Source organism: Dipodomys spectabilis, unplaced genomic scaffold (assembly GCF_019054845.1).
Source record: "Dipodomys spectabilis isolate Male_0828 unplaced genomic scaffold, ASM1905484v1 ptg000163l, whole genome shotgun sequence".
Lineage (NCBI taxonomy): Eukaryota > Metazoa > Chordata > Mammalia > Rodentia > Heteromyidae > Dipodomys > Dipodomys spectabilis.
In genome coordinates, this window is record NW_024870840.1 from 19,996,417 (window position 1) to 20,011,712 (window position 15,296).

General features: G+C 58.4%; 2 protein-coding genes across 3 annotated transcripts; one reads left to right on the forward strand and one right to left on the reverse strand.

Annotated features, from left to right (window-relative positions):
• Positions 1-1,313: 1,313 nt before the first annotated feature.
• Tst (thiosulfate sulfurtransferase) lies at positions 1,314-7,065 on the reverse strand. Its single transcript, XM_042693114.1, has 3 exons — positions 7,044-7,065; positions 5,911-6,526; positions 1,314-1,766 (listed from the first exon to the last, which is right to left on the reverse strand). Exons 2-3 carry the CDS (start codon positions 6,503-6,505, stop codon positions 1,468-1,470), a joined length of 894 nt encoding a protein of 297 aa, XP_042549048.1. The 5' UTR covers positions 6,506-6,526; positions 7,044-7,065; the 3' UTR covers positions 1,314-1,467.
• On the forward strand, positions 6,938-13,818 carry Mpst (mercaptopyruvate sulfurtransferase). Of its 2 annotated transcripts, none has more exons than XM_042693113.1 (3): positions 6,938-7,012; positions 10,257-10,866; positions 13,184-13,818. In XM_042693113.1, exons 2-3 carry the CDS (start codon positions 10,272-10,274, stop codon positions 13,480-13,482), a joined length of 894 nt encoding a protein of 297 aa, XP_042549047.1. In that variant the 5' UTR covers positions 6,938-7,012; positions 10,257-10,271; the 3' UTR covers positions 13,483-13,818. The 2 variants fall into 2 exon arrangements, with proteins under 2 accessions (XP_042549047.1, XP_042549046.1); XM_042693112.1 differs by lacking the exon at positions 6,938-7,012 and adding an exon at positions 7,341-7,426.
• Positions 13,819-15,296: the final 1,478 nt, after the last annotated feature.

The following is a 15,296-nucleotide window of genomic DNA, read 5'->3' on the forward strand; positions in this document are numbered from 1 at the left end:
CTTGGCAGAGCCCTGGCCCATGCTCACAGGTCTCTCTGTCTCGCCTCTCCACGGTCTTTCATACCATCAAAGCCCCTGATCCGCTCTGGAGTGTCCTAAAGCTGGCAGGACGTAGACCCACCCACACCACTACTGATGAGGACCAGTAAGTGGTTGCTAGGGAACAGCCTTCCCAGCTGTTCATTGGAGTTGCCACGGTAATCTCTATGATCTCGGAGGGCTGATGCCCCCACCCCTAAGGGAAAAGGTGCGGGAGAGGACTAGGACTCCTGGGACAGAAGAGACATTTACTTATCCACTCAAAATATCCTCTGAGCAGCCCCAAAGGTCGGGTTGTGTGCCAAACTCACTAGACACAGGTGTCACCAAGTACAAGGAAGTGCGGGAGAAGGAAGGAGTCAAGAGAAGGCAGGACTAAGTCTGTTCAGAGAAAAGGGAGCAGGGCTCACAGAAGGGCCATTTCATTGGCTCTCGAAGGGTATGCAGTTCAATAGTTTAGAAGACACTAAAATATGAAAGGTCTAAATATGCAGGTCAAAGTAGTGGAGGGGGGGGGGGGATTCTGGCTGGCCAAGCTGGATGCCAAGGGATCAGGGACTGGGCAGGAAGACTAAAATGTAAGATACGGTGAGGGGCCTCTCTCCCGTGGAGTGAGGGATTCACGGTGTTAACTCTGTGTGTGTGTGTGTGTGTGTGTGTGTGTGAATGCTGGTCCTGGGGCTTGAACTCGGGACCCAGGCATAGTCCTCTTAACTCTTTCCCTCAACTGGCACTCTACTATTTGAGCCACAGCTCCCCTCCTGGATTTTGGTGGTTAGTTGGAAATGAGTCCCATTTCTGCCTGGGCTGACTTTGAACTGCACATCTGAATTACAAGTGTGAGCCACTGCCACCCAGCAAAGTCTTTCTGAAGCCAGAAGGGCACTAAAGCCACAGCCCTCTGCCTCCCTTTGCCGGCTTATAGGCCCCAGCTCCCGAGAGATCCTAGGGTGTGTGACGCCACCTTGGAAGGCCAGCTGTGCTGTCCCTAGTCCTCCCCACCCTCCCGCAGCTGGAAAGACAGGGCCAGTCCGGCACTGACTTCCTCTCTCTGGCACCCACTTCCTGCCGGGCCTTGCTGGTTGGTCCCAGCATGCTCCAGGACAGAGTGCACCTGACATGCGCAGCAAGTGGCTTTCTCTGCCACCACTGAACAACGTGGTGTGTCCTCGGGGTGGCCGACAGCTGCAGGCTTGTTGGGGGGGGGGGGGTCTGAGGAATCTGAAAAGGATGGAAGTGAAGGGCAGGGACAGAACCCAGGGCAGACACATGACTCAGAAAAAGGTGGTTTATTCCAGATGTTTGAAAAGGGTGGGCTCTTGCGCCATCCTAAAACCCGGTCAATCTCCTCTGGCTAGCAGGTGTGAGGCAGCAGGCCACGCCAGCCTCTCTAAACTGGCTACAGTTAGTACGCTGGAGAGGCCGAGCTCAGGCCTTCCCGCCCTTCCCTTGGGACACCCGGGTCTCCGGGGGTGCCCGGCGGAACCACTCCGACCAGGAGCCATCGTAGACGGCCACGTCAGGTTTGCCACAGAGGTAGGCGGCCAGTGCGATGTGGCACGCTGTGACCCCCTTGCGGCACGTGGCGATGAGGGGCTGTGCCAGGTCCACCTTCTTGGCCTGGAACATGGCCCGGAGCTCCTCGGGGCTCTTCTCAAAGCCATCCTTTGTCAAGAAGTCCATGAAGGGCATGTTGAGGGAGCCTCGGATATGCCCTGACTCCAGTCCTGGATGGTGACAAAGGACACGGGTTAGGGTTAGGAGATGCACGCATGAGGGCTGCACCAGCCATGACTCTAAAGATAGCTTTGCAAGCCAGGTTTGCAATGGTGGCTCACGCCTGTAATCCTAGCTGCTCATGAGGCTGAGATCTGAGGATTGTGGTTCAAAGCCAGCCCAGGCAAGAATGTCCCATGAGACTCCTATCTCCAATTAACCACCAGAAAACTAGAAGTAGAGCTGTGGTTCAAAGTGGTACAGCACTAGGCTTGAGCAAAAGAGCTCAGGGACAGCACCCAGGTCCTGACCGACAAAAGAAAGAAAAAAGGAAGAGGTTGGAAGGAAGGAAGGAAAGAGGGAAGGAGGGAGGGAGGGAGGGAAGGAAGGAAGAAATGATACAATGATGATACCTGAAGCTTGAAAAATGACACCAGAAGCTTGAGGGGAGCAGAGAGGAGGAGCTGGCCTTCACTCTGTGGTCCTTTCTAGAACCATTTCATACCCAGTGAGGCTCTGTGCCAAAACTGACTTCACATGCAAGCAAGAGAGGCAAAGAGTATAAGCATGGCCAAAGCTGGCTTGGCCTACTGGCCAAAGCCTAGTCAGCCAGTAAGCCATACCCTAAACCCAATTCATCAGGAAGTGGCAGACCCCTCCGCGCTGCGCCTCAGTCCACCTGCTGTGGAATGGGGAGACGACCTTCTCACCTCACAGGCTGGGAAAGGTTGCCCTGATGTAGGTAAAAGCCCCTGGTGACCCTTAGTAACTGACCCCTTAATAATCCTGGTGCAACAGATGCACAATGAAGCCAGCTATTTTAGAACCCCAAGTTCCAGAATGATCAGCACAGAAGTCCCCTGACTACACAAGTCCCCACTTGTAAACGATGACTGCTTCTTCCCGCTGTGATTCTACCTCATCTGTGTGTGTGTGTGTGTGTGTGTGTGTGTGTGTTACCAGTACAGGGGCTTGACCTCAGGGCCTAGGTGTTGTCCCTTAGCTTTTTCACTCAACGCTGGTGCTCTACCATTTGAGCCACAGCTCCACTTCCAGCTTTTTTGCTGGTTAATTGAAAATAAGAATCTCTTTTTCTCTCTCTTTCTCTTCTTCCTTCCCCTCTGTTTCCGCATGGCTCCAACTCTTGCAGGCCTGCAGTTTGCTTTCCCCCCAATAAACTTTTTCTGCCTGAAAAAAAAAAAAAGTCTCATGAACTTTCCTGCCTGGTGTGGCTTTGCATGCCAATCCTCAGAGCTCAGCCTCCTGAGTAACTAGGATTACAGGCGTGAGCCACAGTGCCCAGCTTCCATCACATCCTGTCCGAATGGAGATGTTAGTCTGGGTGTACTGGTCAGCTAGGTACTGACCCTGCCCTAGTGGCGCTGGTGACTGCCAGCTTTGAGGGTGGACCTCCCCAAGAAACCCAGCTTCAAGCTCTGGGGCCTGCAGGCAGGGGCCGTTGGGGAATGCATTTGGCAGAATGGAAGGATTCTACAAAGGGGAGCCTTTCTGGGGATGAAGCCCGGGGGTGGAGGTGAGGGGAGCGGGGTCCTCCTGGTCACCCCTGAGCTGGGCTCAGGGCCTGTGCCTGGAGAATTTAAATGTGCAGGAGCCACATTTAAATGTGCAGGGAGGGAAGGTCTGCCATGAGCCCATGGGCCGAGGCCAGAAAACTCTGGAGAACAGCCACCTGGAGCAAGGCTCCATGTTGATCAGAGGCCGGCTGGGCCTCTTGCTTCTCCCTCCCTCCCTGTCCATCCCCAGCTGCAGGCTGCCGCCTTCCCTCCCCATAGTGGACAGACCACTGTTCTGGGTTCTCTTGAGACCTTCCCCAGCCTTCACAAAGCCAGGGAGCTGCTTGTCCCGGCACGGATGGAGAGCTCCGGCTCAGAGAGGGCAGGTAGCTTGCAGTAAAGGTATGTGTGTTCTTTGACTCCCAGAGCCTCTCCGAAAAAGGAGGCTGAGGTAGAGGGAGGATGAATAGCAGCTCTTGCTCCTCCTCTGCTCAGAGGTCTAGAATCAGTGTTTGGTTTGGGGGAAAGAAGGTGCCGGTGAAGTTGGCAAATGAGGATAGTCAGGTTCTAGCTGGATGTGTACACTGAAGGGCAGGAACACTGCTTTGGGCCTTTTCCACTTTTCCTCTTAAAGACCTTGGAATCCAGGGCCTGCAGTCCTACCCGCCAGCCTTGGAGGAGGGGCCGGGACAGAGGGGTTTCTTAGTCCTATGATGAAACAATGAAGTAATATTGTGTATCAGTGACCTTTCTCCTCACAACATGGTCCCTGTGTTTGCTCACACACGCACACACGGGCACTGGCCTTGGGAACTAGGCTTGCTTTGATGCTTGCCGACCCAGTGTCCAGTCCCAGCCCCTCTGCACCTGCCTCAGTAGAGAAAATCTTTCTCCCAGCCCCCCTCCCCTCCCCTGGGCAGCAGCGCCAGTGCCCTAGCCCTCCCTCTTTGTTCCAGAAAGAACAGACTGCTGGGTACAGGTTCTGTAACAAAAGTGCTCTCCAGGGTTCACCACGGGTCACTCCTTCCCCCCCCCCCCCAGTCCTGACTACCTCTCCAGGAGCAAGAGAGCAAGGCCGACGTGCAGCTCTAAAGGGGCAGCCAGTGCTGCTCCTCCGTGAATTACAGCACCCAGTGGGGAAACGCACCATGGCCACACCTAATGCCACACCCGGATGCAGACTCAGGCCTGCAGGACTCCTACCCCCCCCCCCCCAACCTTAGAAAAATGGCAGCAGGGCAGCCGCCTGCCCAGGATGGGCAACAAGCTTCTAAGACCCTGCTTCCAGCTCGGCTAGGGGCAACACCCTGTCAGGACGGCCGGGGCAGGGAGCGTGGCTCAGTGGTAGAGACCTGCCTAACAGGCACGAGTTCAAACCTCCCAGTTTCCTCATCTGTAGAATGGGAATAGTAATTGTGCCTGGCATCAGGCATTTCTCTGTGTGTTTCTGAGAAGGCTAGAAACGCCTCAGGAACCAGCTCCGCTGCCCTCACCTCCAGAGTAACTAACAACAAAATGTGCCTTGAACTCAGGCCAGGAAGGGCTGCCCATGCCAGCAGTATGACTCTTCACTAGACCTTCTGAGATGACGCCGGGCAAGGAGGGCAGGCGCCTGGACAAGAGGACTAGAGGACAGCGCCCTGCAGTCTCCAGCTCTGCTATCTAGGTGTGCAGCCTTGACCTGCCTCTGACCCCGCTTCTGTGTGCTTCACCCCTCCCCTCTTCCCAGGAGGTGACCAAGTCCAGCTCTAAGACTCCTAAAGAGATTTCCCAGCATTCTCCCCTTCTCCCACTTCTGGCCCACAAAGGAAGAGACATTTTGCAACAAGTTAGGTAAAAGTTAGTACAGAACTTAAATGCGGGCAAAGCAGCTGCTCTCCTAGGGAGATGCTGGCCACAGGTCCTGGGGCTAGGAAGGGCAAGATTTCCTCTGTGGTTAGAAGCTTCTAGAAGCAGCACCTCCTCTCCAGAAGCTCCCCTCTTGCCCCTGTACTCCCCTTGCGCACAGGGAGCCCAAGAACCATCTCAGCCAGACACCTTCCTGGCAGTGGGAGGGCTATGCCCAGTTCTAGCTGCTGGTTTGAAACAAAGTAGCATGGGGTTCAAGTCCTGACTCTGCCATTGAACTGAGCAAGTAACTTACAAAGGGTTTCACTGGGGCAACAATGCAGGGCCAAGCGTCTACAATGTGCAGGCAGCTGCTGTGCACCGCTCCACAGCTGTCTGGGGAAGGTTTACTGGCATGGCCTTTGCAAACCCCAGACAGGGGCCCAGGCGAACGGGCCCGCCAGTGCCAGGAGGGCACTGTGGGTGCCTATGAGGTTCCCCGGGGTCAGGGGGTGTCCTGACACGGCTTCTATTCAGCCCTCACAGCAGGATGCCCTTTGGTACCTGTGAGCGTGTGGAAAGGACATGGGGGGACCCTGTCACCAGTCACCCCTGCGGAAGCCACTTGTCAGCACAGCTCTGGAAACGACACAGTGACAGTTTGAAGAAGCCCACCCCTGCCCTGTTAGCAGAAGGGCAGCTGGGCTTCCAGGGTGGGCAGGACAGGGGGGACAAAATCCTGGATGGGGGGGGGGTTGGGGGGAGGGGGGGGTGGCCTGACTGCCATCCTCCCCAGGGAGCACAGGCGACCTACCCACGGCATCCGGCTCCGGCTCCGTGCCCAGGTACCGGCCCTGGGCTCTGGAATCCACCAGCTGGAACCTTTTAGACTCCATGTTCTCCATGACCTGCTCATAGGTCTTGAGCAGGGAGCGGTTGAGGGTGGCTTTGAAAACGGCGGGCTCGGGGCGCGAAGGCTCCGAGGTGACCGGGTGTCCCTCCTTCAGCCAGTTCCGGAAGCCACCGTTGAGCACGGACACGGTGCGGTGGCCGAAGACTCGGAACATCCACCAAACCCGCGGGGCGTAGAAGCTGCCCAGGTCGTCGCCGTCGTACACCACCACGTGCGTGTCGTTGCCGATGCCCAGGCGGCCCACGTAGTCCCCGAAGAAGGCCTCGCTGGGCAGCATCATCTCGTAGGGGGAGGCCGTGTCCCTGCACTCCTCGATGTCAAAGAAGGAGGCCCCCGGCACGTGGCGCTCCTGGTACTCCTGGCGCGCCCGGCGGCTTCCGGGCGAGTACCAGGACGCGTCCAGCACCCTCAGGCCGGGGCCCAGGTGGCCGGACCGGAGGGACTCCGCCAGCCACTTGGTGGAGACCAGCGCCCGGTACAGCACCTGCTGAACCATGGTGTCGGCTCGGCGTGTCACCTGGCAGCGGGGCGGGAACCAGGAAAGAGAGCGGCCTAAGAGGCTGCGCCGGGGGGCGGGGCGGGAGGCGGGGCCGGGCGCGTGCTGTTTATGCACGCGGGGGGGGAGGGAGGGGTGCGTGTACCCCCCCCCACGCACACACCGCGCGCCCCGCTCCCCCCGTGCACAGGGGGCGGGCGAGCTCCCGCGTGCGCGCGCGCGCACTGGGGACGCGGGGGCTCGGCTCACCCAGCTGCACCCACCACTCCCCCTCCGGATCCTGCAGGGAGAACCGGGACCACACGCCCGGGAGAGGCCCGATTGGCTAGGAGGGCAGAACCGGGGCGCCCCGGACGCAGGGGGCTCCCCCTACGGCCCTGGCTGCCTCTCCGGCCCCCTCTCCCGGCAGCTTGGGTTCACCCCACGGCCGCGGCCGCCCCTGGCTTCGGAAACTACGCCCCAGAGTCCGCCCTGCTCACGCCACCGGGAGCGTCCCCGAGGCCACAGGTGGGGCCCGCCCGGGAGCCGCCGCACTCACTCGCCCGGGCCGCCGCGCGCTGGCGCTCGTCCCCGCCCGCCGCCTCGTCCCCGCCTTTAAACCCGGAGCCCGCGGCGCCCCCGGGCGGCGCGAACCATCGAGCGAACCTCGCGGGGGGTGGGGGAACCGGGCGCCTCTCGCCGGCCGTCCGCACCGGCCCGCGCCGCGGCGCCGGGCCTCGGCTCGCCGCCCCCCACCCCCGCGCCGCCGCCTGCGAGCGCCCCGGAGGGAGGCCGCCGGGGAGCGGGGACTCCGGGCGCGGGCGCCGCCGCGGGACGCGGACGCCCCCCCTCCCGCCCGGCCGGTGGGAGGCGCGGACCGCGGAGCTCCCAGGGGCCGCCGCGGGGGCCGCGCCCCAGTCTCCTCCCTTCGGCGGGCTGCAGGTTGGTGGCCCGGGGAGGGGACCTCTGCGGGCGCGGGGATGGGGGTGCCGTGGCGGAGCCGGGGAGCCCTGAGGACCGGGGAACCGCGGCCCACCGCCTTTCCGTAGGGGGAGGGCGGTCTTTGGGGTGCCAGCGTGGGACCCGGCCGGAGGCGGAAGCGCCGTTTAGGAAAGAGGGGGCGTTCAGGGCTCCCCCAAGTCACCCTCGGGAGGAGTACAGCCCCCTCGGCCGGGGACCCCGCGCAGGGCGCGGCGCGTGGGGGTGGCTTGGCCTGGTGCCACCGGGGCTGGAGGACCAAAAAGAGGCCACTGGGAGAGGCCCAGGTGGGGGGGCCCTGAGCCCCAGCACCCCCTCCGCCCCCGCGGGAGGGGGGCAGGAAGCTGGCAGAGAATTTACTGGAGGGGAAAGAAAGTGACGTTTGTCACAGGCCTGGCCTGGGCCTTGCCAGCCTCCCTGGGTCCATGAGGACCTGCGCTAGGCCAGAAACTTTCCCAGACACAGGAGAGGCAGAGCCGGGGCCCAGGGCCATGGGGGGAAGGGGGGAGAAGGGGGAGAGGGAATTGCCTTTGTTTACCTTAAAAAAAGAAAAACAAAACTTGTGACTTTTTCTGGCAGTTGCTTTGGGTTGAATTTTCTTGACTGAATTTATGTAAGTTAATTTGTAACAAGGACTGTTTAAACATCAACTGGCAAAATTCCCTTAACTCTAACTTTAGCTCTTGCAGACTGTGCAATCTGGCTGCCATAAGCCGTTCCCGTTGCCTGTAATGCCGTCCCTGGCGTCCCTCCCCACCCCACCCCCTTCTTTAAAAATTGGTATTTCGTTGAAATGTGTGTTGTAGCATGTTGTAAAATAAAGAAAATAAAAATTCAAATATTGTACTGGGTGGCTCACACCTGTAATCCTAGCTGAGAGCTAAGGATCACAGTTCAAAGCCAGCCCAGGCAAGAAAGCAAAAAAAAAGTTAGAAGTGGAGAGAGAGCGCAAGTGGTAGAGCACCAATCTTGAGCCGAAAGCTAAGGGACAGCACCCAGTGCCTCCCACCACCACCACCACCACACACACACACACACACACACACACACAAACACACACACGCACACAGCAAACCTTGGCGCCTTGATAGTAGGAAGAGGAAGGTCCTGGAAGATCCAAGTGTCTGAGCTTCTAATAATGGGCCGTGGGCTCAGACCAGCCTTCAGATGGGCCTGGAGCTATTCTATATGTCCTATGTTCTTCCCCCACACTCCCAAAATTCTTCCTAGTGATCCTGACCCTGTGCCGCACAGGTACCAGGTCCCTTTGCTTGATCCTTGACCCTCAGGGACACCCATGGCCTGCCCTCACAGACCCTCCTCTAAGGCCCCAGGTCTTTACTGATTGTACCAATCAAGCCAGGAGAATGGGGCAGGGTGACTTCTCACCTCTGAAATTGTATCCTCTGGAAATTAAAATTCTGGATTTACTGCTATCTGGAAGTAATGGAAGAAATCCTGGGATTTGATTATTCTGGCCAGACATAGCTCATACACTGTGGCGGTACCTCTGCTTTCCTCATTTAATATCTATGAGATGGAGGTGGGAAACTCAATGATAAGAAACAAATGGGGGCTGGGAAGGTGGCTCCATGGCAGAGTGCTTGCCTCCCATGCATGAGGCCCTGGGTTCAATTCCTCAGCCCCACATAAGCAGGAAAAAGCCAGAAGTAGTGCTGTGGCTAAAGTGGATGGTGCTAGCTGAGGGACAGCGCCCAGGCCCAGAGTTCAGCCCCCCCCCAAAAAAATGAGCCTCATACCCCAACATTCCTGCACAGCAGTTAAGCCATGCAGTGGAACTTGCACTGGGGAAGGGGGACTCTGATTCCCAGCCAGAGTTATCTCCACCCTAAATGGATCCTGGGAAGTGATGAGCCAGGTGTCGCTAGAACCGTGGGGTTACAGGAGCTGCTCTGGTCATGATGGAGGTTTTCAAAGATGCCTTGCCTTCCCCAGAATTATCTGGCTCTGGTGATACTGGGATTACCCTTTAGCCAAAGCCCCTCAGCCACTTCCTTATCCTAGAGTCAAGCTGAATTTCCTGAGCCCCTGAAAAGGTCAAATGAGGTTAGACTTCCACCTCCTCCTCACACCCCCCCCCAAACCCCCACACCCCCTGTAGGGGCTTCTCTGCGTACACCAAACCCAGGCCCTTCCTCAATCGCGTCTACTGAGCAGGCTCCTCTTTATCCAGGGGCCTTGGCAAAGTCAAGTCCCTCAGTATCCAGCACAGGGCCTGACCCAGGGAAGGAAGCAGACTTTGTGCACCCCCGTGTCCCCCTCAGTGACAATTGGTACCAACCCCTAGGAGGCATCCTCCCACTGGTGGGACTTTCTCCCCTCTACCCTCTTTGTGGGGTGCATGGGGACCGGGAGGACTCTGCGGGACCCAGCAAAGCACATTCTGCCCCATAAGGAATATAGGGCATAGGATGCCTGGTGAATAAGCTAATGAATTCCACCAGGACTTGGTTGGCTGCCAACGAAGCCGGGGTGCATCTCAGGGAGGGGCTAAGACTTTGACCCTGCTTGTCTTTATGATGCCAGCCAGGGCTCACTCACAGGTAGCCGGGACCCAGCAAGAGAGGCCCAGTGTCACCGGAGTCTGGGTTTGGGCTTGGGTCACCTCCAGCAGTGTGTGCATGTCTGGACCCTGCCTTGCGGTGACGGAGACCCTCCTGTGAACCAGCGCCCAGCAGCGCCCAGCAGCGCCCAGCAGCGCAGATCCTCTCCCCGTGGGAAGGGCCTCTTCCTCCCTCCCCTCCTGACAGCTTTCGTGTCCCCTGCCTTGCAGAGTGCCACTGACGCCATGGTCACCCCTCAGCTCTTCCGCGCTCTGGTGTCATCGCAGTGGGTGGCCGAAGCCCTGAGGTCACCAGGCGCCGGGAAGCCCCTGCAGTTGCTGGACGCCTCCTGGTATCTGCCCAAGATGGCCCGCAACCCACGACATGAGTTTGAAGAACGCCACATCCAAGGCGCTGCTTTCTTCGATGTGGATCACTGTAGCGACCACACATCCCCCTATGACCACATGCTGCCCAGTGCCAAGCAGTTCGCCGAGTATGCGGGCAGCCTGGGCGTGGGTGAGAACACGCACGTCGTGGTCTACGACGGCAGCGACCAAGGTCTCTTCTCGGCACCCAGGGTCTGGTGGATGTTCCGTGCCTTCGGCCACCACACCGTGTCACTCCTCGACGGAGGCCTCCGCCACTGGATGAGCCAGGGCCTTCCCCTCAGCGCTGGCAAAACCCAACCGAAGCCGGCCACATTCCACGCGAAGCTGGACACCTCCTTCCTCAAGACCTTTGAGGACATCAAGGACAATCTGGAGTCCAGGCACTTCCAAGTGGTAGATGCCCGCGCTTCTGGCCGGTTCCGGGGCATCGAGCCCGAGCCCCGAGAGGGTAAGCCCTGGGCTTGGGGTTGACGGAGCCCCTGGCATTGTCTGAGCCTTGTCCTGGTCTTTTATTTTTTTAGGGGAGGAGTGATTGTGTGTGTGAACATGGACTACTTCTAAGGCCTTGAACTCAGGGCTTGGGCACTGTCCTTGCTCAGGGCTAGCACTCTACCACCTGAGCTGTAGCTCCACTTCCAACTTTTTGCTGGTTAGTTGCAGATAAGAGTCTCACAGACTTTCCTGCCTAAGCTGGCTTTGAACTGTGATCCCTAGATCTCAGCCTCCCAAGTAGCTAGGATTCCAGGTGTGAGCCATCTGTACCTGGCTAGCCCCAGTCTTTCGGGCGTATCCCCTGGGCTCAAGATTGGAGTTCAGTCCTCCAGGCCCTGCTCTCCCTTGAAATCCAGACAGCACCTGCTTCACGTTCTCTCCAACCTCGAGCTGTAACTCCAGGTGCCACGTGAGAATGTGAGAACCCAAACTGCCCTGCCCCAGCTCTGGGCATGCGTGGGGTCACTGTGGAGTGGCAGGAAGCAGGACCCAGCTTGGGACAGGTCCTGGTCTGCTCTAACCTGCAGCCCTGAGGCCACAGAAGCCCGGGCAGGCCTCCAGGCTACAGGGGGATGGAGTCTCACAGGGGCCAGGCTTGGGACGGGGGAACTGAAGAGGTGCTTGCTGCCACCCGTGGTGGTGCCAGGGGCTGGTTCCCCCGATGCGAGGCGGTGGGACAGCTCCGACTACCGCAGGAGGACCCCCACAAAGCAGACTGGCCCTGCCCACGCTGATGGGGCCTTTCAGAGAGGCCCAAAAGCTCTGCACCTGTGGATTTCACCAATCTCAAATTTAAAAAATTAACAAAGTTGTGTCTATATGGCCGAAGTACAGACTTTTTAACCTTAAAATCCTTAAATGTAGTGGACTGTTCTTACCTGTGAGATCTGAAGATTGTAGTTTGAAGCCAGCCCAAGCAGGAAATGTCTGTAAGACTCTTATCTCCAATCAACTAGCCAAAACTAGAAATGGAACTGGGCGCCAGTGGTAGAGTGCCAGCCTTGAGGGGAAAAGCCAAGAGACAGCCCCCAGGCCCTGAGTCTAAGCCCCAGTACTGGGACGTGTGTGTGTGCACACGTGTGCACGTGCACACGCACATACACACACACACACACACACACACAGAGAGAAATAACTAAAGCAAAAAATGGCAGGGGACAGAGCTCAAGTGTTAGTTCCCTGAATAGTAATGTTGAGGCCCCGAGTTCAGACTCAGTACGTATGCACACGCAGAGGCGGGAGGAGGGGTAGAATGAACTCGCTGCTCTGTGCATAGCTCTTTTCAGGGGTCCCTCGACCAACTGTGACAAGGAGTGAGTGATGCACGCCTCGAGCCCGCGGTCAAGCTGACGGGTAAAGGCTTGGCAGCGCACAGGAACGTCACTCAATGCCCTCACCAGGCCCTGCCAGCTGCACCTGCCTGTAGCTCACCATCTCAGCCCAGCAGAGAGGGGAGCGATCTTTGCTTGATGAGGCTCCAGGCTGTGAAGCGCTAACTTTCTAGTCTCAGATGACCTGGCGTGAAACCCTCTGCCTACTTGTAGGCAAGCTAGTCTCTCGAGACCTTATTCTTCTCATTGGTACAAAGAGGGGTGATCACTCCTCACCCATAGAGAGCTGAAGGAGAAAAATGCCACTGCGGGCATCTAGACGGTGGCCAGCACAAAGCAGACATGCAGAAATACCAGCTCTTAAAATGAGTGTTGTTTGTGCTGCACCCACCTGGGGCCAGCAGAGAGCCTTTTTGTTCTTCTCACCCCTACCACACTGGCAGTTATCTGGTGATTGCCTGTCCCACCAGATGTCCTCATTCCTCGGCTACCATGCTGCAAGTGCTAGCCGGGCAGGGACTATGTCTCTTGCAGTGTCACCCCCACAGGCAGGGGGCAGAGTCAAGAGACCTGGCCCCCAGAATGGCTTTAACGGAGTCTGAGTCTTCAGCCCTCAGCTGGCAATTTGTAGATGCACTAATTTAGCTGAGTGTTTGGGTGTTTTTGAGACAGGGTTTTACTATGTAGCTCAGACTGTAGCCTCACATTCAGGATCCTCCTGCCTCAGCCTCCCGCACGCAGGCATGTACTACCAGGCCTGGCCATTAGGTGGCTCTTTACTGAGCATCTGTACCACAGGACTGCCTCTCACTAGTGCCTGAGTTTTGTGGCTGGAAGGACCGCACAGGTCTGGCATCTTCTCAACACTGCAGGTCTTCGGTCCTGGAGCACCATTGATACCATTCTAACATGCATTCCCTCCCTTCTGCTCTCTTGCCATAGGCATCGAACCTGGCCACATCCCCAACAGTGTGAACATCCCCTTCACGGAATTCTTGACCGAGTCCGGCCTAGAGAAGAGCCCCGATGAAATCCGCCGTCTGTTCGAGGAGAGGAAGGTGGACCTGTCCCGGCCCATAGTGGCCACATGCGGCTCTGGCGTCACGGCCTGTCACGTGGCGCTGGGGGCCTACCTCTGTGGCAAGGCCGACGTGCCCATCTACGATGGCTCCTGGGTAGAGTGGTACATGCGTGCCCGACCAGAGCGCATCATCTCTGAGGGCCGGGGAAAGACCTACTGAGGCTGGGTGGGACACAGGTCCCCGTGGGTCTAACCAGCAGGGCCAGCCTGGTCCTTCCGACACCACTTTGCCAAAAAGAGAGAGGGAGAGGGAGGGAGGGAGGAAGGAAGGAAGGAAGGAAGGAAGGAAGGAAGGAGTTTCCTCATCCAGCTCAGGTGGCGCCCAGGAGACATCCCAGAGACCAGGAATCTCATTGGCTCCTGGGCTGAAGTGGGGGTGGGGAGAAGGTAGCGATGGGAGGTACTGAGGGAGGGAGGCCAGGACTTGGAACTTGCTAAGCTGGGGACACCTCCCTTCTGCCTTCCTGCGGAGGAAATAAAAGAGCCAAGCTTGAAATCCTTGTAGCTTTCTGCGAGTTGCCATGGTGCCTGCGAGCCAGCAGAGGGTGCTCTGGGAACTTCCGGTCTTAGGAATCCTCCTGCTGCCTTCTGAGCTGCCCTGGGACCCCAGCCCCCCCCCCCCCCATCTCTGTGACTACAGTGCTCCCTGGTGAACCATCTGCTCCCACAATCTTGCCACCCGACTTGCGCTTCTGTCCTGTTGAGGGTGCCTACCCTGTGATGTTTCTAGAACTGCACCCCAAACCCTGCCACAAATGTGCACTGTGCATCTCAGGAGTGAAGCGGAGGCTGAGGCTGCTCCAGCCTCGTCAGGATGCTCTGGGAGGGGCTGAGTTTACCCTACTTGGAAGGAAATGGGTCCTAAACCCTTTGAGTTCCTGCTCACAGCCTGGTCTCTGCGCCTCCTGGGTGAAGGGACTTGGGGGCACCGGCCTCTGCTAGAGGGCTGTGCTGCCCGCTGTTCGGGGTAGGGCTCCCTGCACTGGCCTCCCCATTGATCCTCTGAGAAGTTCCCAGGGGTCTCTGGGTGAGCCCCCTCCCCCATGTCTTTCCAGTCCCCTGATGCCATGCGGGTGGCAAAATCATAGGCCCGATGTCCCTAGGGAAAACCTCACAGGTGACTTTTGGCTACTTCCTCCTTTAAAAGCTGGTCCTAGAAGGGAAGCTGAAGGTGTGTTTAGGGTTGAGCAGGCCCGGGCAGTGGCTTGCTGACTGAATCCTCTCTACTCCTGGTCTCCCCCCACCCCCACTCCCTGCCATCCCCACCCACATCACCTTCCTTCCCTCCCCTCCTCCCTCTCCCCTCCTCCCCCCAGCCAGAGCCCGTGACAGGTTGGGGCTGACAGCAGAGGCCTAAGGAAAGTCAGCCTGTCCACTCCTATCCTTGCCTAGAAAGTCCATCACTGTGTCTAGTTAGAAGGAGCCATGTGGGAACCCAGCAGAGTCCAGCCTGGGGGCTCTGCTGGCTCAGGGCTTCTCCACCCAGGATGTGCGATCGCTGTCCACTGTCTGTGTCTTGTCACTCAGGATGCTTTGTGATATCCTCCCTACTGGATGCCCAGAGCAAGAGACACAGTGACACCCGACCACAGTCTGGGAACCATGGGCTGGGGGAGGGGGGGAGACGGGGGGGGGGGGGAGCTCACAGGCTCCTGGGTTCAGACAAGCCCTGGTGGGCGGGGGCAGAGGTTTCTCCAGCACCCCAGGGGGGCCTTGGGCAATGGGGTTTCAGCACTAGGCTTGGATTTGCCTTTGGCCCTGGTCTAGCCAGGAACACAAAGCTGACCCACCGTGCGCCGCTCCTCTCCTGGGAAGGAAGGTTCTGGACGGGTCTGGACAAGCTCACGGGAGAGTTTTTTCCGAACAACCCAGGACCATCCCTGGGCTGCATGCCACCCACTCTCCGTGGCTCCCCAGCCCCTGCCAGCGCCCCTCCCCTCCCCCATGTGTTCCAGGGAGGAACTTACCACACCA